General features: G+C 48.8%; 2 protein-coding genes across 3 annotated transcripts in view; both read right to left on the bottom strand.

Annotated features, from left to right (window-relative positions):
- Nucleotides 1–132: 132 nt before the first annotated feature.
- Nucleotides 133–8,376, bottom strand: ING4 (inhibitor of growth family member 4). 2 transcript variants are annotated; one of them, XM_075612672.1, is made up of 8 exons: nt 8,269–8,376; nt 3,894–3,965; nt 2,740–2,906; nt 2,140–2,254; nt 1,837–1,945; nt 1,494–1,638; nt 1,318–1,379; nt 133–981 (listed from the first exon to the last, which is right to left on the bottom strand). In XM_075612672.1, the coding sequence occupies exons 1-8, from the start codon at nt 8,303–8,305 to the stop codon at nt 942–944; spliced, it is 747 nt and encodes a 248-aa protein (XP_075468787.1). In that variant the 5' UTR covers nt 8,306–8,376; the 3' UTR covers nt 133–941. The 2 variants fall into 2 exon arrangements, with proteins under 2 accessions (XP_075468787.1, XP_075468788.1); XM_075612673.1 differs by having other exon boundaries at nt 2,740–2,888.
- Nucleotides 8,377–13,729: 5,353 nt separating this feature from the next.
- The window catches only part of LOC142502190 (uncharacterized), a 7,344-nt gene continuing 49 nt past the window's right edge, over nt 13,730–21,024 (bottom strand). The window contains exons 2-4 of the mRNA XM_075613063.1: nt 18,552–18,650; nt 15,027–15,105; nt 13,730–14,894 (exon numbers count right to left, since the gene is read on the bottom strand). Coding sequence (XP_075469178.1) covers nt 14,131–14,894; nt 15,027–15,105; nt 18,552–18,650 — 942 coding nt within the window. The 3' untranslated portion in view covers nt 13,730–14,130. The remainder of the gene's footprint in view (nt 14,895–15,026; nt 15,106–18,551; nt 18,651–21,024) is intronic.

The following is a 21,024-nucleotide window of genomic DNA, read 5'->3' as shown; positions in this document are numbered from 1 at the left end:
GGAGAGGGGAGAGAGCGCATTCAGGTGAGGGGAAGGGAGCTTCCACGGAGAAATAGACGCTCAGAGCTGCAAGAGTTAGAAGCAGGAGTAAAAACGGAGATTGAGGGGGGTCGCTTACAAACGATAACGTAATAGGTGTAAAACAAAAAGTTTAATAAATAACCAGGTATCCAAGATGGAGAGACCGATCTGAACCTGCACACAGATATACACGCACGCAGTGACGCACACACATAGCGAGTGTCACACACACATACTTCTTGTAAACACTGCTCCTTCTAACCGTTTAGCTGTGAGAGGGGACAGCTTTGCAACGGGTTCCAGGCCTCTCAGGCAGTGAGAGGTTAAAGCATTGTGTTTTACCTCCCACTCATGTTTTATCCCTCTCTCCCAGAATCCCTTGTGTCGCTTCTCTCGGACATTTGGGGTTTTGACGCTTCTCAGTAACCGTCACTTTATCAAAAACGTCGCACACATGGACAAATAAAGGAAGAGGATCTTCCAGCACCAAAATCTAGAGGGGGGAGGGAGGAAGAGGACTGATATCTGGAAGAGGTGGGGGAACCTGGGGCCCATAAACCCTCTCCCCCGGGCTTCTGCCCCCCATCTCCATGGAAATGCCTTGTAAACGGTCACACAGCTACATGATGTCACGCCCCGCCTCGGATACCGAGTGATGCAAGGGAAGCACCGGCTCACAAGGGGCAGAACAGGGGGCGGGGGAAGACAGGAGGGAGGGGTTAATACTGTCAGCAACACAAGCTCTAATTCTCCAGAGAGCTTGGCAGAAAGAGGGGAGAGTGCAAGAGATACATGGAACCCCAAATACACACTGCACCTCTGTGAGGATGCACAAAGGGGGAGAGTAACCCCCACCCCGCAACCTCTTCCATATAGACACTGCTCTTCCATATCCTCCCAGGGAGCGTTTGCTGTACATCTTATTTCTTCTTCCGCTCCTGGGAGCAGCGTGGACAAAACCTGGGGAGAGAGGGAGAGACAAGGTGTGGCAGGTGGGAGAGAGCGAGGGAGAGGGAAGAGGGGGTGAGGGAGGGGGAGAGGGGTGAAGGGGGACAGGAGGGAGGGGAGTGGAAGGAGGGAGGGGAGAGGAAGGGGGGAGGAGAGAGAAAGGGGGGAGAGGAAGGGGGAGGGAGAAGTGGAAGAAAATGGATGGGGTATGTGAATGCGGGAGTGTGTGTGGGGTATGTGAATGCGGGAGTGTGTGTGGGGTATGTGAATGCGGGAGTGTGTGTGGGGTATGTGAATGCGGGAGTGTGTGGGGAAGTGGCGGGGGTCTAGTAACACATGCACACTCACCATTTCCCGCGTGGTTTTGTGGTGAGTCCAACACAAGCGAAGTGAAACCACTCAATGGAGCACTGCAGGGAGACAGGGAGAGCAAGCTTGTGATATATACGGTGTGTGAATGTATGTATGTATATATTGTCTATTCTTTTGTGTACGTGAGGGTATATATGTAGTATCACACTCACATCCGGGTTATCACAGCCGATCATCTCTCCGTAGGACACCTGATGGCACAGACAGTACGTAGGCTCATTGGGGTCCACAGGCATGTCCAGCACATCAGAGGGGTGCACCTTCCCGAAATTACCAACAGGGGCTCCGTACTCTGCCCTGAGAGGAAAGAGGAGTGAGGGAGAGAGCCAGGAATACTAGTCTAAAACCCAATGCTGTGACTGAGGCAGGGACACGGATCCACACCCTGCACAGGCTGGGAGAGGGCAAACAGCACGACAACAAGCACGGGTCACAAGGACAAAATCTCTCCCCATCCCCTTTCTTTCCCTCCTCTCCCCTCCCAGGGCCACTCACGTCTGGACCAGTTTTATCTTCTTCTGGGTGTTCTTCGATGTCTCTTCATCCGAGTTCTTGACCTTTGACTTGACCTTTGCTGCCTTCTTCTCCTTCTGACATCTACCCTCTGCACGGGGGGAGGGGGGATAATCAGAGTGTTACCCCAAGTGAGGGCAGGAACAGGGGAAGGGCGCAGGGGTGAGAGGGCAGATCTGGAGGTAAGAAAACACATTTCAAGGTTTATGGGTGCACAGTGGTGGGGTCAGGGTGCACTGCCCCCCCGGGGCAGGCAGGGGGGTGGGGGAGGGGCAGAAGTCTCACTCTTTTTTCCTTTGCTGGAGCAACTGTCGTAGTCGCTGGACTCGATGTGTTTCTCCTTCAGATCAGCCTCAAAACGAGCAAGATCGGTATCCAACCTCCGGATGTGCTTATCTACCTAAGAGGAGGGGAGAGGAGAGAGGATGGGGGGCGGGGGAGGAAGCAACGGGAGGGACAAGAGAGAGAGGGGGGGAGGGACGAGAGAGAGGGGGGGGTGGGAGAGAGAGGTGGGGGGGAGAGAGAGAGGTGGGGGGAGAGAGAGAGGTGGGGGGAGAGAGAGAGGTGGGGGGGGGGAGAGTGGGAGGCAGCCAGGGTTAGTATTGTGTTATTGATGGGGATGTAAGATGAGTCAGTAATAGAAATTTTAAACTGTGTGTGTTAGTGTGATTATATAAATATATTTATACAGTTATTTTTTGTCTCAGTAACGGGGGGCTGTACACCTTTGGCCCCCATTACGTGTCGGTGTTGTGTGGCTATGTGCACCGGTGTGTAGTTATGCATCTGTGTTGTGTAGCTGTGTGCCTATGTGTAGTTGTGCACCTTAGTGTAGCTGTGAACAGTTGTGCATATACATTGTGTGCCTGCGTGCCCACGTCTCACCATCTCGTATGTCTGCATGGCGAGCTGCACCTTGTCGTCTCCGTATTCCTTACACTTCCCGTACGCTCCCTGCACCTGTCTCAGGAGCTGCAGCTTCTCCTCTGAGCTCATAGAGCGAGCGTTGCTCATGTACTGACAGGACAGGCGGTCTATGTGAGATTTCAGGTCTGAGACAGAGAGCGCGCACAGGGTGAGCGAGAAGAGTGTGAGAAAAGGAAAGCATTGCTCATAATGAGACACAGTGCAGTCTTACCACCTCAGAAGTGTGCAAGTCCACACAGACTGTGTTTCTCACACTCTCTGCAGGTCAACAACTGCAGTCACTGCTCTTCCCACTCACACTGTGTGGATATCAGTGGTGCACACAGCCAGCATAACACACACGCACACAGCCAGCATCACACACACACACGAAAAGAGTAAGTATAAATGGCACACCACTGCTTAGAAAAACAAATTAACAGTGTATTCCCTTTTGGTGCTTACCTCCTGCTGATCCCGGCGTCCCCAAAGCTGGATCCACGTAACACAAATAAACAAGAAATAGAAGGAGTACACAAAAGACTGTGATAGAGTCAAAAAACTTCAAAGTGTATTAAATTAATCAGAGCCAATGACAAGGTAACGTTTATGGACACAGAGTCCCTTCTTCAGACCAAACACCTAGGTGTCCAGAAACGTTACCTTGTCATTTGCTCTGATGGATTTAATACACTTTGAAGTTTTTTGACTCTATCACAGTCTTTTGTGTACTCCTTCTATTTCTTGTTTATTGATACATACATACATACATACATACATACATACATACATACACACACTAATGCACACAGTGTGGAGGTCAGTGGTGCACACAGCCAGCATCACACACACACACACACACACACACACACACACACACACACACACACACACACACACACACAGTGTGGAGGTCAGTGGTGCACACAGCCAGCATCTCACACACACACACACACACACAGTGTGGAGGTCAGTGGTGCGGTGCACACAGCCAGCCACACACACACACACACACACACACACACACACAGTGTGGAGTTCAGTGGTGCACACAGCCAGCATCTCTCACACACACACACACACACACTGTGGAGGTCAGTGAACGCACACAGCCGGCGTTAACACACACTCACCCTCTGTTCTCTGGTCAAGGTCTCTCATCAGCTGAAAGTTTCTCTGAAGTTCAAAGGGCAAATTCTCTATACCTGCAAAGAGACATTGTGTGTCATAAATATACATATAGATAGTGAAAAAGTGAATATAAAGGCGCGAACAACTTAATTGTGAAATAAAAATGTGAATGTGTAGAACTAATATAATTTACATATAAATAAATAAATAAAAAATTAAAAAATAAATATACCAGACACAAAAAGAGAAAAGACCGCTCTGGAAACCACAATAAATGGAACCCCCCAAAAAACTAGAGAAATATTAACAAAGTAAATACATAAGAATGTTATCTCTAACGGTGCTGTAAGGTGAAAATGATATGAAAGAAAACAGAACAAAACACTCCAAAATAAGCGCATGGGGTACACCAAAAATACAACATTTATTAGACAGACTAAAACAAAAATACTTCTAAACAAAGTAATACACTCGAAAATCTACACACTAAACTCTAATGGTAAAGAGAATACACTATACCCTACAATTGTATACACGAAAAGTAGCCTAAACACATACTCAGCATCTAATGGATATACTTGAAAGTTCATACATAAATCCTAGTGTGCAGACTGAGCAGGGAAAATAATCAATTCCCTACAAAAGTCTAGACCGGACGGTCTGAGGGAAAACAGGTATCTGATCAACACTCAAATCTGCATATAATACATGTACATAGATACTGCGAAACCAGGTGCACAAAGTATGTTGCTATGAACAAATTACTTCAGCACCATCATACAGCACCTAAATGAGGGTATGATTGAAAGTGAATCCCCCATGTACTGATACACAGGTTGAGCTGCAGTCTTTGTAATGCAGAGGCTGTTGTAGGGAATTGATTGTCTTGATTGTCAAAACAAATGCTTTGCCACCGCCGCGTGCGCTTATAGTAAGTGCGACGCGACGGCTTGGTCGCGATCGCTGGACGTCATCTCAATTTGATTTTTCCAGCGCCCGCAGTCGGACGTCGCTGGCACTATAAGCACAGCCTAAGGGATAGTGCCATCAGTGGTTATTTGCATCATGCATGTGGTCATTTGACTATACTTGAATTGATATTGTTTTTGATCTTTTTGATTCTTTGTGTTTCTTGTTGTTCCTCTGGTCAGGGAGTCGAAGGGTTACAGCTGGTCATTTATATACATTCTTCAGATGCATATATGTATTTTGCAACAACTTATGTAGAATAGCTTATACTATACCTAGCGCACCCCTGATGCACTTAGGTGCATGTACATCTGAACACAGAAAAAACTGTCACTAACAAAAACAAGATAAGAAAATATCTGATGAGACACAGCAGTTACTTGAGAAACGACAAGAAATGAAGCAATGCTGAGATGCAAGAACAAAAATTGAACATACAGAGTTGTGCAAGACAATCTGGAATGTAAAAAAAATGTAAAGGAGATATGGTGAAGATGGCTATCGAAGATAACAAAAGCAAAGAACGACAAAGCAGCGACGTGATTGGGAAGAAGCAAATCACCGCACTCAAATACGACGACAGATCAACAATAAAAGACTGTGCACTTACTATAGAGAGTGGAGGGCTTCTGCAAGAAATTGTACAAGAACACAGATAACGAGGCATAATTGAGCAGATCAAGAAACCACCAATGATGTACTATGCTTCCTTCCAGAAGAAGCAGCAAAGGCAACAAAATCTATGATGAATGGGAAGACCCAATCAAAATATACAGTGAATACTTGAGTCAACTATAAGTCCGAAGATCTCCAGCAACAAATTAGAGAAGGCCCCTTAAACAAGTAATGAATCTCAGCAAGACAGATGAGTCAACTTTACAAAAATCTAAATAAGTGCAATAAAATTAGAAATTGAAAACTATAGCTGATCTTAGCCAGCATCAATGGATGGAAACCTTTGAATGAAATCAATAGGCGAATGAAGATTGGATAGAGCACATTTGGAAGAAACAAGACAATCCTGCAAGGGAACTTGCCAATGACTCTCAAAAATAAAAAGTGTTCGACCAGTGTATTCTGCGCCTGTTCACATATGGATGTAAAACTGAGACCTTAAATGTGAAGATAGTTCAGAAGCTTGAGACAACTTAAAGTATGGAGAGATGTATTCTGGGTATTAGCAGTGTGTCACAAATACAGTAGGGCCCCGCTTTTCGGCGAACCGCTCATACAGCGTTTCCCAATTGTTCCCGTGTTCATTACATTCGGCGCTCGTTCTGTTTTTCCGGTGATTTGTGGCGGTACTGAGAAGGGGCCGCAATGTCTGCACATGCGCAGAACGGGGACGTCAAGTCTGCGCACGCAAACCCTAAAATCGCCGGTTCTGTTTTCCGGCGGCGCCAGGTAACGTAACCCGCCGTACGAGCGGGCCTGCCTGTACACACGCTGACATACAGAGCTGCTGCTACCGTGGGGGGTGGGGTTTGCCAGAACATTCGCCCCTACCACTAAACAAATGTTTTGCTCCTAAAAATTCTAGCTGGCTCTAAAGTTTTTAACATGTTGGACCTCCCCTGATAGATATACAAAATATGGAGCAGACCAGCACACCTGGTTAAATTCATGCTAATATTTATTAAATAATAATCAATGTTTTTTCTTGTATAGCACAGCGCTGTACATAGAAGTGTTTGCAGGTACAATGGATCTCTGCTCTGTAGAGCTTACAATCTATTTTTTGCTGCTAGAGGCTTTCCCAAGGTCACATGCAGCTTACAAAACGATTTGCACAAGGCGTGTGTGTATTCACAATATATATATATATATATATATATATATATATATATATATATATATATATATATATATATATATATATAAAGCAACTGTAAATATTACTGTATGTTCATTTGCATGTCTTAGACAGGTCTGCAACCCTGTCTTTCCCCATTGTCACCCAGCATACAGCGCTTCCACTGCAGCAAGGGATTCTGGGAAATGACATGCAAATGAGCACTCAGTGCCACCTTTTGTCTCAAGCTCGTATTACACAAGCTTATATATATATATATATAAAAAGCAACTGTAAATATTACTGTATGTTCATTTGCATGTCTTAGACAGGTCTGCAACCCTGTCTTTCCCCATTGTCACCCAGCATACAGCGCTTCCACTGCAGCAAGGGATTCTGGGAAATGACATGCAAATGAGCACTCAGTGCCATCTTTTGTCTCAAGCTTGTATTACACAAGCCAATCCTCAAGTTTTAAACACAGCTTTTAAACAGAGGCTGGGATGAGATGCAAAGCCATTAGACCTACTCACATACATGTTTCAACCTTGATGGGCATCATCAGTGTGAGGCTGGTCTTATATATATATAATAGAAGAAAAAAGCACCCAATCCTAGTGCATTACTGTATAAAAAGGTATTTAATTCCCAAAAAGGCTCATAAAATGAACTCACAAACATAAGAAGTAAAAAAGCATGTTATGAGATAATACTCATGCTCCAAAGGATCAGAAAACGCTGCTGCTCAGCTACACTGCTCCGTGACTCCACTACATCCGATTTGGCCCTCGTGAATCACCGCCCGCAGGAACTCACGACATCAGGCTCTCCACAGATTTCCTTCCCCGGGAACACACCTCCAGATGAATTAGGTTCCCTGGCCCTGTGTGCTGTGGATCCCCTAGCGTCGCTCCAAGACCTGCTCGGCATCTTTATCCAACATGTGACGTCATCCGCTTGTTCCGCCACATTGAGTGTCCCTGGTGGGAACCTAAATCATCGGAGGTGTGTTCCCGGGGAAGGAAATCTGTGGAGAGCCTGATGTCGTATTGTGCTGTGATTGGAGGTTTTCAGCCGACAGCGCGCTGAAAAACAGCTTGGTGCTCGGCTGAAACCTCCAACTCGTCAGCACGCCTGCGGACACTCGCGTGAACCCCCTCTCAAGGCATCCTCATTGAGGATGCAGGGTCTCAGCGCGGAGCGTCCGCACGCCTCAGCACGTCCTGTCTGTCTATGGACTCTGCCTAAGTGTCCTTTTCTATATATATATATATATATATATATATATATATATATATTAATATACTCATATTTGTCAGTATTAGGTGATACCTTTTTTTATTTGGACTAACAATGTATGTCATAGGACAAGCTTTCGAGAGTTCTCTTCTCTCCCTCAGGTCACTATCGCAACTGGACTAACACGGCTATTTTCGTTTATATATATAATATATATATTGCTTGTATATATTTATTGCTTGTGTGTGTGTGTGTTCGCTTGTGTATGTATGTTTGTAATATTAATGTGTGTGTATATATATATATATATATATACCTCTCTCTTCATTGTGTACATGTATATTCATTGAATTTATTTGTATATTTATATCTCTTACTGTCCAGATAATGCTCCAGGTACATGCCAGCCGCCATCTTGAACGACAACAAAGCAACTTCCTGAACAGAACGGAAGTCCCTTCTCTCTCTCCATAGGTTTCGATGGTCCCCCCGCATGCCACCATCTTGGTAGGGGCGGAAGTGAGTCTGTGAGCTGTGGTTATGGGGCGCCTCCTGGGGGTAAGTAAGTACAGAACATTGCTACACGCAGGAAATGAAGAATACAGTGCACAAGTCTTGAGTGTTTAAAGAATATATTATAGTCCAACAACACCAGCGTTTTGGTCCTATACAAAGGACCTTCCTATATAATATATAGTACATCTGTTGCCCCTACCTCAAGGTGTAGCACAGGAATAATTCCCAAGTCTCAGAGAGGCAGCACTTTATAATGAACACAAGCATTGTTTTCCTGACAGACTCTGATATATCTTGCATTCTGTCATCGATATTACTTTTGTCTCTCCTCGGTTTGCTCTCTATTGAAGGTATAGGCATACCAACACCTAAACAGGACTGGATTATTAACTATTAGAGCCCAGACATTGCCACTGTGTGACTACACGTGAGACCTAAAGACTTCGGAGCAATGGGAATTCTTTTTTTTTGCTTGCCTGTTTTTGTGTTATTTATTGAGAAGTTCTTCATGCCATATTATGTCGTTTCACTAAGCCAGATAGTCATTGACTGAGGCACTGATAGAGCCACCTGTGCTGAAGCAGGGATGCCCTTACAACCTGACCTGTTGGTGGCCCTTGAGGACTGGAGTTGGCCTCCCCTGCTCTTTAAGGGGTCTAAGGCCGTGCTTATAGTGCCGGTGACGCGACGTCGCCCAAAAACAAAAGCATTGCCGCCGCGTGCGCTTATAGTGTACGCGGCGGTGACAAGCGACGGAGCGAAAACTTGATGCGTCACGTGACGGCCCTTGAACAAATCAAATTGCGGGAATCCCGCGATGCCGCCGACGGGCGAAACATAACTTTCGCCGGTGGCGACAGGTGACGTCACCCATCATGTCGCCGTCGCCGGCACTATAGGCAAAGCCTAACACACATTACTGCATTGGGTAGATTATACATATTATATAGAGTTGTTGCTCACAGTTTGCAGGTGGTCAAGAGCAGATGATGAGAGAAAACAAACTGATAATATTTGTGAACTTCTAAGATGGCCCATTACAATGAGCTGGTACTGTATTGCAGCACCTATAGCTTTGTGATTAATCTACTATATATTTCTGAAAGCACTGTATGTCTGCGTCCCTAGCAGCAATCTCATTGGTCCCTTGGCCCGCCCGCCCCCGCACCTCTCATTGGCCTGAGGCAGAGTGACGGGCAAAAACACACACCCTGAGGCAGAGTGACGGGCAAAAACACACACACACACACACACACACACACACACACACACACCCCCTCTCACTCTCCCCCGTCAGTTGGACCGCAGCTCACCTTCCACACACACCCCCCCCCCTCCTCTCCCGGTGCCCCTCACTCTCTCCCCCACCTCTCACTCTCTCCCCCCACCTCACCCAAATCCCCACGCTCCGCAACATCCCCAGCCGCACCATCACCCTCACCGTGCGCCGCGGCCCTCCTGCTCAGCAGCAAACTCCAGGCTCCTCCCCCCTCGCGGCTCGGCCCGGGCCTCCTGCTCTCCCCCTCACGTGCGCCGCTACCGGAGAGGGGAAGCGCGGCGCGGGACTCCCCCTCAAGTGCGCCGCTACCGGAGAGGGGAAGCGCGGCGCGGGACTCCCCCTCACGTGCGCCGGCTCCCGGACGGAGGGGAAACGCGGCGCGGGTCTCCTGCCACTCTTGCCCACCCCCCTCAGCTTCCCGAACTCACCTCCTGCCCCAGCCAGATGCCACGGGGTCAAGGTAAGTCACCCACCGTCACCCACCCAAGTCACCCACCCACCCAGTCACCCACCCAGTCACCCACCCACCCAGTCAACCCAGTCACCCAGTCACCCACCCACCCAGTCACCCACCCACCCAGTCACCCAGTCACCCACCCACTCACTCACCCACTCAGTCACCCACCCACTCAGTCACTCAGTCACCCACCCAGTCACTTTCACCCAGTCACCCACCCACTCACTCAGTCACACACTCACTCAGTCACCCACCCACTCAGTCACCCACCCACTCAGTCACCCACCCACTCAGTAACCCACCCACTCACTTAGTCACCCAAAAACTCACTTACTCACCCACCCACTCACTCAGTCACCCACCCACTCAGTCAACTCAGTCACCCACCCACTCACCCACCCAGTCACCCACCCACCCAGTCACCCACCCACCCAGTCACCCAACCACCCACCCACACACCCAGTCACCCACCCACTCAGTCTCCCAAAGTCACCCACCCACTCACCCACCCAGTCACTCAGTCACCCACCCAGTCACTCAGTCACCCACCCAGTCACTCAGTCACCCAGTCACCCACCCATTCAGTCACCCACTCACCCACCCAGTCACCCACCAGTCAGTCACCCACTCACCCACCCACCCAGTCACTCACCCACTCACCCACCCAGTCAGTCACCCACTCACCCACCCAGTCAGTCACCCACTCACCCACCCAGTCAGTCACCCACTAACCCACCCAGTCAGTCTCCCACTCACCCACCCAGTCAGTCTCCCACTCACCCACCCAGTCAGTCTCCCACTCACCCACCCAGTCAGTCTCCCACTCACCCACCCAGTCAGTCTCCCACTCACCCACCCAGTCAGTCTCCCACTCACCCACCCAGTCAGTCTCCCACCCAGTCAGTCTCCCACTCAGTTTCCCACTCACCCACCCATTCAGTTTCCCACTCACCCACCCATTCAGTTTCCCACTCACCCACCCATTCAGTTTCCCACTCACCCACCCATTCAGTTTCCCACTCACCCACCCATTCAGTTTCCCACTCACCCACCCATTCAGTTTCCCACTCACCCACCCATTCAGTTTCCCACTCACCCACCCATTCAGTTTCCCACTCATCCACCCATTCAGTTTCCCACTCATCCACCCATTCAGTTTCCCCACTCACCCACCCATTCAGTCTCCCACTCACCCACCCATTCAGTCTCCTACTCACCCACCCATTCAGTCTCACACTCACCCACCCATTCAGTCTCACACTCACCCACCCATTCAGTCTCACACTCACCCACCCAGTCTCACCCAAAACCACCCACCCAGTCACTGACCCCACCCACCCACTCACCGACCCCACCCACTCACCGACCCCACCTACCCACTCACTGACCCACCCAGTCACCGACCCTGAAAAAGTCACCCAGTCAGCGACCCACACACCGACCCAAAGTCACCCACCCACCCAGTCACCCACCCACCCAAAGTCACCCACCCACCAACCCAGAGTCACCCACCCATCGACCCAAAGTCATCCACCCCCGACCCAACTCACCCACCGACCCAACTCACCCACCCAACCACCGACCCAAAGTCACCCACCGACCCAAAGTCACCCACCCACCGACCCAAAGTCAAACCGACCCAAAGTCACCCACCCACCCACCGACCCAGTCACCCACCCACCGACCCAAAGTCACCCACCCACCGACCCAAAGTCACCCACCCACCGACCCAAAGTCAAACCGACCCAAAGTCACCCACCCAGTCACCGACCCAAAGTCACCAACCCACCCACCCACTCAGTCAAGTGTCACCCACCCACCCACACAGTCACCCACACACTCAGTCAACTCAGTCACCCACCTAGCTGTCAAGGGGGGGGGAAGCCTAACCCTGTCGTACGCCCCCCCCCCAAAATTACATCCCGGGCAACGCCGGGTCTCTCAGCTAGTAAACAATAAAAATGAGAATGACCAGTATGTTATTGACTATTTAGTCAATACCTTTGTGTAAAGTAGCAGGAATGAGCTGCTGGTACCTTTAGCGATTATGTATATTACACCCCGAAGCCCCGGATTTATTGTTCCTAGAGCATGCTGATTTATACTGTACGCTCTTCATTAATAAAACTTAACCGAAACGTCGGTTATGGTGTCTTGGTAACTCACAATATACTTTTTTGATTATCCATTGGAGTGCTGCCTCTGATTCCGGTTCAACGCGGTATCGTATTGCATATATATATATATATATACAGTGGTTGACAAATCACCAAAAAATCTACTCGCCACACAAAAAAATCTACTCGCCACCTAGTACCAAACGTGTGCTGCTTGGGCCAATATTTACTCGCCCGGGGGTTAAATCCACTCGCCCGGGGCGAGCAAATGTATAGGTTTGTCGAACACTGTATAATATATATATATATATATATATATATATATATATATATATATATATATATATATATATATATATATATATATATATATATATATATATATATATATAAAAACCTTTATACATGTGTATCTAATTGTCGATTAGATTGTGTTCTATATTTTTTCCAAATTGTTTAAAGTGACAAATGAATTATAGCAGTGTTGATATCTGCTATATGCAGCAATTGCAATGGTATACGACACTAATTACAAATAACCAATCATGTTCCAAGTAGTCAAATTAGTTTAATTAGATTGAGCCAATTGTAAGGGGGAGGTACATATATATACCCTGGTAGGGCATAGGTAATCATTAGCAGCCCCTGACGAAGCCCGATGTGGAGAAACGCGTAGGGCCAGCTTTCACCTGCAGCAGAGAGAGAGACACGCCAGGAGGCCTGAGTGGAGAGACATTCACGAGGAGCTCCGGCAGTGATCCCCTGTATTGACAGACACTAAATCTCGCGAGAGCCGAGCCGCGTCACAAGCCACGGCCGATCACGTGGTACGGAAGTAGCGGAGACCGCGGAGAGGACTGGCAACCGGCGAATCTACACGAGTGTGAGAGACTCGCTAAACACTCTCTACTGCTTGCTATTTACTCACACAATGTGAGTGGATCAGCCATATTTTATTGTTTTTTTATATATTAAATAGGTTTTACACATATCTTGTTCCCTTCCATTATTTCCCTCCCCCCCCTCCCCCTCTTGTGTGAGATCCATCCATAGAGACACAGAAGTGCCTGAGACAAGGAGCTCCTGCAGCAGCTGTAACTGACGTCCTGTGGAGAAGAATCTGGAGATCTAGCAGTCTAAGAACAAGATCCCTAAAGCTACGGTGGCGAGTCCCAGAGAGGATTACATGCTCATACTTGTCGCATCTGTGTAAGCATATATCTTACCATTTATAGTCTATGCATTAATAGATATATTGCCCTATGATCTCTCTTTTTGTGTGTTTTCTCCTCTCCCTGTCATATTTGCGCTTAGGTCACTCTTCTCCATATATATATATATATATAAATATATATATATATATATATATAAAAACCTTTATACATGTGTGTATGTGTATACTGTATACATATATATATATATAATTGTAATAGACATGGAACAACAAGAGAGAGAGAGCATTTCTTTATTCTTGGTGATTAAAAGTGCAGAGTATCAATGTACAGGAGTAGGGCTTTAACATACGGCTCCTCTCGGTTGGAGCACAACATGCGGTTTCTCTGGGGTGGATCTTCTTCAACATGTAGCTCCTCGTGGGTGGAGCTTAAACATGCAACGTCTTGTAGGCAAAGGTTATACATGCAGCTCCTCAAGTGGAGTTTAAACATGCAGCTCCTCACTCATCGGTGGGCAGACCTTAGTACACCTATATCTTCAGGGACTCGGCTTAAGATGTCCCATCGGATTTAAAAGTCTCACTTCTAATATGCAGGGCTAGCAACGTGTCAGCTCCTCAGGGGCGGGGTTAGCAGCATGTAGCTTCACTAGGGCGGCGCTGGCAGGGTCTGCCTTCACAGACACAGGGGCCCCCTCACCACGGTCTCCACATAGCCCCCTGCAGGGGGGTGGGATGGGATAAATCTCTATGGGGCCTTGCTCTCTGTCGTGGCCTTCCACGGGAGGACGGTGGGGGGGCTCCCCCAGACAGTTCCCTCCTCTCCCCTCCTGCAGGGCTGGAGGTCAAAGGGCTCTGGCTGGGGGGAGGTGGGAGCAGAATCTGTGTTTTGTGATCTGGCTGTTTGGCGGAGCACTGAGTTGACAGACTCGGGGGGCAGGGACTCAGATATGAGGGGCAGTGGGGCAGTTTTAGGGGGCTGCGGGGCAGATTTTCCTTGGTAGGGCTCTGTGAGATACTAGGTGAGTTCTCTGACCTCCTCACCCCCCTTGCCTTCCTCGGTGTACAGTTGTCAGATATTGGGGTGAGTGGGCATCTCTGTGTCCCCCGGCTTCCCCTGTCTGCCCTCCCTCTGCTCTGGGGTGGGGTAAAGGCTAGTCTCCTAACACCCCTCCCTGGGGGTGGTCGGAGGTCACGCACCCCCAACCTTTCAGGGTCCCCCAATATGGGGGTGTGCTCGCTTTGATAATCTTGGAGTGCAGGTTCCAGGGGTCGGAAGTCGGTCTGAGTCCTGGTCATGTCATCACTCAGACGGGGTCGGAGATCGCACAGCGCCCTGGTCATGTGTTCACTCAGACGGGGTCGGAGGTCGCTGCCCACGGGGCTCTCAGAGGCCAAGAAGGAATCAGTGAGAGACTGACAGCGAGTAAACCCAGCCAGGAAGAGAGCGTCCTGCGAGACTGCCAGGGAGATAAATAGAGAGTGAGAAAGAGAGAGAGGGGGGGGGAGGTTGAGAAAAGAGACTGCATGGAAGAAAGAGAGAACAAGAGTGAACAATAAGATAGCCCTGCACTCTCAGCGAGATGTCTCACCTGCAGTCTGCTCCCCACGCAGCCGACTCAGAGTCATCTCTAAAATGTGAGCTTTATCCATCCGAGACCAGAGAGAGGCCTACGGGAGAAAGAGACAGACACGTTTCAGAGAGAGGCCTACGGGAGAAAGAGACAGACAAGTTGCAGAGAGAGGCCTACGGGAGAAAGAGACAGACACGTTTCAGAGAGAGGCCTACGGGAGAAAGAGACAGACAAGTTGCAGAGAGAGGCCTACGGGAGAAAGAGACAGACACGTTGCAGAGAGAGGCCTACGGGAGAAAGAGACAGACAAGTTGCAGAGAGAGGCCTACGGGAGAAAGAGACAGACACGTTGCAGAGAGAGGCCTATGGGAGAAAGAGACAGACACGTTGCAGAGAGAGGCCTATGGGAGAAAGAGACAGACAAGTTGCAGAGAGAGGCCTATGGTAGAAAGAGACAGACAAGTTTCAGAGAGAGGCCTATGGGAGAAAGAGACAGACAAGTTGCAGAGAGAGGCCTACGGGAGAAAGAGACAGGCAAGTTGCAGAGAGAGGCCTACGGGAGAAAGAGACAGACAAGTTGCAGAGAGAGGCCTACGGGAGAAAGAGACAGACAAGTTGCAGAGAGAGGCCTACGGGAGAAAGAGACAGACAAGTTGCAGAGAGAGGCCTACGGGAGAAAGAGACAGACAAGTTTCAAAGAGAGGCCTACGGGAGAAAGAGACAGACAAGTTGCAGAGAGAGGCCTACGGGAGAAAGAGACAGACAAGTTGCAGAGAGAGGCCTACGGGAGAAAGAGACAGACAAGTTTCAGAGAGAGGCCTACGGGAGAAAGAGACAGACAAGTTGCAGAGAGAGGCCTACGGGAGAAAGAGACAGACAAGTTGCAGAGAGAGGCCTACGGGAGAAAGAGACAGACAAGTTGCAGAGAGAGGCCTACGGGAGAAAGAGACAGACAAGTTTCAAAGAGAGGCCTACGGGAGAAAGAGACAGACAAGTTGCAGAGAGAGGCCTACGGGAGAAAGAGACAGACAAGTTGCAGAGAGAGGCCTATGGGAGAAAGAGACAGACAAGTTGCAGAGAGAGGCCTATGGGAGAAAGAGACAGACAAGTTTCAGAGAGAGGCCTACGGGAGAAAGAGACAGGCAAGTTGCAGAGAGAGGCCTACGGGAGAAAGAGACAGACAAGTTGCAGAGAGAGGCCTACGGGAGAAAGAGACAGACAAGTTGCAGAGAGAGGCCTACGGGAGAAAGAGACAGACAAGTTGCAGAGAGAGGCCTACGGGAGAAAGAGACAGACAAGTTTCAAAGAGAGGCCTATGGGAGAAAGAGACAGACAAGTTGCAGAGAGAGGCCTACGGGAGAAAGAGACAGACAAGTTGCAGAGAGAGGCCTACGGGAGAAAGAGACAGACAAGTTTCAGAGAGAGGCCTACGGGAGAAAGAGACAGACAAGTTGCAGAGAGAGGCCTACGGGAGAAAGAGACAGACAAGTTGCAGAGAGAGGCCTACGGGAGAAAGAGACAGACAAGTTGCAGAGAGAGGCCTACGGGAGAAAGAGACAGACAAGTTTCAAAGAGAGGCCTACGGGAGAAAGAGACAGACAAGTTGCAGAGAGAGGCCTACGGGAGAAAGAGACAGACAAGTTGCAGAGAGAGGCCTATGGGAGAAAGAGACAGACAAGTTGCAGAGAGAGGCCTATGGGAGAAAGAGACAGACAAGTTTCAGAGAGAGGCCTACGGGAGAAAGAGACAGGCAAGTTGCAGAGAGAGGCCTACGGGAGAAAGAGACAGACAAGTTGCAGAGAGAGGCCTACGGGAGAAAGAGACAGACAAGTTGCAGAGAGAGGCCTACGGGAGAAAGAGACAGACAAGTTGCAGAGAGAGGCCTACGGGAGAAAGAGACAGACAAGTTTCAAAGAGAGGCCTACGGGAGAAAGAGACAGACAAGTTGCAGAGAGAGGCCTACGGGTGAAAGAGACAGACAAGTTGCAGAGAGAGGCCTACGGGAGAAAGAGACAGACAAGTTTCAGAGAGAGGCCTACGGGAGAAAGAGACAGACAAGTTGCAGAGAGAGGCCTACGGGAGAAAGAGACAGACAAGTTGCAGAGAGAGGCCTACGGGAGAAAGAGACAGACAAGTTGCAGAGAGAGGCCTACGGGAGAAAGAGACAGACAAGTTTCAAAGAGAGGCCTACGGGAGAAAGAGACAGACAAGTTGCAGAGAGAGGCCTACGGGAGAAAGAGACAAACAAGTTGCAGAGAGAGGCCTACGGGAGAAAGAGACAGACAAGTTGCAGAGAGAGGCCTACGGGAGAAAGAGACAGACAAGTTTCAAAGAGAGGCCTACGGGAGAAAGAGACAGACAAGTTTCAAAGAGAGGCCTACGGGAGAAAGAGACAGACAAGTTGCAGAGAGAGGCCTACGGGAGAAAGAGACAGACAAGTTTCAAAGAGAGGCCTACGGGAGAAAGAGACAGACAAGTTTCAAAGAGAGGCCTACGGGAGAAAGAGACAGACAAGTTTCAGAGAGAGGCCTACGGGAGAAAGAGACAGACACGTTTCAGAGAGAGGCCTACGGGAGAAAGAGACAGACAAGTTTCAAAGAGAGGCCTACGGGAGAAAGAGACAGACAAGTTGCAGAGAGAGGCCTACGGGAGAAAGAGACAAACAAGTTGCAGAGAGAGGCCTACGGGAGAAAGAGACAGACAAGTTGCAGAGAGAGGCCTACGGGAGAAAGAGACAGACAAGTTTCAAAGAGAGGCCTACGGGAGAAAGAGACAGACAAGTTTCAAAGAGAGGCCTACGGGAGAAAGAGACAGACAAGTTGCAGAGAGAGGCCTACGGGAGAAAGAGACAGACAAGTTTCAAAGAGAGGCCTACGGGAGAAAGAGACAGACAAGTTTCAAAGAGAGGCCTACGGGAGAAAGAGACAGACAAGTTTCAGAGAGAGGCCTACGGGAGAAAGAGACAGACACGTTTCAGAGAGAGGCCTACGGGAGAAAGAGACAGACACGTTTCAGAGAGAGGCCTACGGGAGAAAGAGACAGACAAGTTTCAGAGAGAGGCCTACGGGAGAAAGAGACAGACAAGTTTCAGAGAGAGGGAAATAGGCAGACTAGGATTTACAAGACAGACATGGGCAGAATGGGACATGTGGCCGCAGCCATCCTGCCAGCGTCTGGCCGCAGAAGGGCCCTCCGCCACAGCCACTCCACCGCCGACCGCTTCATCTATAAGGGAAGTTTTAGGGTATTGGGTTAATTAAGGGGTGTTAGGGTAAGGGGTTAAGGTTTTCAGGGTAGGGGTAGCATTAGTATTAGGGGTTAAGATTAGGGGTTTTTAGGGGGACGGCTAAGGTTAGAGACTTAGATAAGGGTCCGGCGGCGAGAGGTCCCGGTGGCGAAGGTCACTTGCGGCAAAACGCCAGCGTAGATTTTGTCACGGCCAAACGGCCATGACCAAATATCCCAGACTGGACATGGGAGAGAGACACACAGCAGTTACATGAGACAGTCAGGCATGTTACATGAGACAGTCAGCCCTCTTACCGCAGTCTCATCGCTACTCTCCTTCAGCAGTGTTCTGAGCTGCTCCAGACTGGAGTTTATTCTCGCTCGCCGCTGACGCTCTATAACCGGTTTAATGACCTGAGATAGAGAGCAGAAGAGGGCGTTACAGAGAGCCAGAGTTTTTCAGAGCCGAGACAGCGCGTCAGAGAGAGGATCAGGGCGTCGGAGAGAGGATCAGGGCGTCGGAGAGAGGATCAGGGCGTCGGAGAGAGGATCAGGGTGTCGGAGAGAGGATCAGGGCGTCGGAGAGAGGATCAGGGCGTCGGAGAGAGGATCAGGGCGTCGGAGAGAGGATCAGGGCGTCGGAGAGAGGATCAGGGCGTCGGAGAGAGGATCAGGGCGTCGGAGAGAGGATCAGGGCGTCGGAGAGAGGATCAGGGCGTCAGAGAGATAGACGTCTGGGATTGATTGATTGAGCGGGCGGGGGAGCGGGCCGGCTTCGGGGGAGCAAGCGGGGGAGCGGGCGGGCTGCGGATAAATAAATAATGTAATAAAAATAATGTAATAATGAGAATAAATAAAATAATAAACCCCGCCCCCCCGTCACCTGTCCCCCGTCCCCCAGCAATTTGAGCAGCCAATCAATGAAAACGTCTGCACATTGCTTGGCTGCTGAAACTGACGTCGCGCTGCTGCAGCCGGGAATCACACTTTTGAAATACTCCAGCTACAGCGGCAGCGGAGACGCCGCGCTGCGCAGCCAATGGCAGTTTCAACAGTGAACCCTACCATTGGCCGCCAGGGGTCAGTGACGAACGCGCGCGCGTGAGCGAAAGCGTGCTCAAGGCCTAAGGCTTCACTAAAGGATGCCAAGATGATATATATGTGCATCAATAATATGCGCATCAATACAATCCACACAATGATAAGGAATTAGCTAAGTTGCCCATCGATCCGTTCTTCTGTGACCGATTGACGAAGTGTGCAACAGAAGAGGACCAAAGATGCAAAGTTCTGTGGGGAAGATCACGTGACCAGGCAGTCACTAGATACAATTGGTGCACTGCTAGAGAGAGGGCAGGGCTCAAAAAGGGGTGTGCCAGAGCCTGTTTGGGAAGAGGAAGGGGATGTAACTTTGTAAGTGGTTGCTATAGAAACAAAAAATGCTTGTTACATTATAATACAATAAAAATGACATTCAGGGTTGTTTTTAAAAAAATGTTACAAGAATTTTCTCATCGTACAGAACTGATTTATTTGGGGGGAAAAAGCACATGTAGGATATTGCTGGGTCTGCAGCTTTAAGGCGTGCTAACGTATGTTTAATTTTATTTATATAGCTCCAACCACGTGCACAGCGTTTTACAATATTACAATATGAGGTAAACAATGGGAATAAGTGTAGCGGGTCTATGCTTAGCACCGCGTAGTGAATCTGGGCCTAAGTCATATAACAGAAGGAGCTGATATGTTGAATTCAGTGTTCCCAGAGAAATCAAAATCATCCTGATTCATCACAAGTAAATCAAACGCACTTTCAGAAAATTAAAACAAACAAGTCGATTGCACTGAGAACTTGATTAAAAGATGTTTTTTGACCCTCTAAATGGGATGAGATTGACCCTTTCACGGCACCTCCGCGTGTCACTCAGCTTATAGTGACCGTTTTACCGCCTGTGATAAGTGAAAGTTTCCTTTTCCTCCGGGAACACTGAATTCCTGGTTATCAGCTGCTCTTCTGTATCTGTCTGGGGCTTCACAATCCCACACAACACCAATTACTGTGACCACAAGACTCCCCTTACTGTACAGTCTGTAACTCCAGCACTTTGTTACCAAGAAATGTTACACGTTTAAAAACTGATTACAAAATAAAATGTCTACATATTACATGTCACTTTGGCCCTAGGAGGGACAAGGCCCTTTAGAGATCTATACATCTATACAACACTCTCTGCATATATGACTCTAGCTCTAGCTCTATGTGTGTGACTCTCTTTCTGTGACGCTCTCTCTTTCAGTGACACTCTCAGTGACACTCTATCTTTCAGTGACACTCTCTCAGTGACAATCTCTTTCAGTGACTCTCTCTCAGTGACAATCTCTTTCAGTGACTCTCTTTCAGTGACACTCTCAGTGACAATCTCTTTCAGTGACTCTCTTTCAGTGACACTCACTTTCAGTGACACTCTCTCTTTCAGTGACACTCTCTTTCAGTGACAATCTCTTTCAGTGACTCTCTTTCAGTGACACTCTCTCAGTGACAATCTCTTTCAGTGACTCTCTTTCAGTGACACTCTCAGTGACAATCTCTTTCAGTGACACTCTCTTTCAGTGACACTCTTTCAGCGACACTCTCTCTTTCAGTGACACTCTCTCTTTCAGTGACACTCTCTTTCAGTGACAATCTCTTTCAGTGACACTCTCTTTCAGTGGCAATCTCTTTCAGTGACACTCTCTTTCAGTGACTCTCTCTTTCTCTTTGTAATAAAAAGTTCAGCAGAAAAAAAAA

Source organism: Ascaphus truei, chromosome 8 (genome assembly GCF_040206685.1).
Source record: "Ascaphus truei isolate aAscTru1 chromosome 8, aAscTru1.hap1, whole genome shotgun sequence".
Taxonomy (NCBI): Eukaryota; Metazoa; Chordata; class Amphibia; order Anura; family Ascaphidae; genus Ascaphus; species Ascaphus truei.
Note: the sequence above shows the minus strand (reverse complement) of the source record. Positions and strands in the feature narration are given on the sequence as shown.

What these genes read in the sequence shown, in the direction of transcription:
- ING4 (XM_075612672.1), bottom strand. Translation starts at nt 8,305, where the DNA reads ATGGCGGCTGGCATGTACCTGGAGCATTATCTGGACA. An exon ending in CCTTGACCAGAGAACAGAGG is followed by an intron (nt 2,907 to 3,893) that starts GTGAGTGTGTGT and finishes TCTCTGTCTCAG; the next exon opens with ACCTGAAATCTCACATAGAC. An exon ending in CCATGCAGACATACGAGATG is followed by an intron (nt 2,255 to 2,739) that starts GTGAGACGTGGG and finishes CCCTCCTCTTAG; the next exon opens with GTAGATAAGCACATCCGGAG.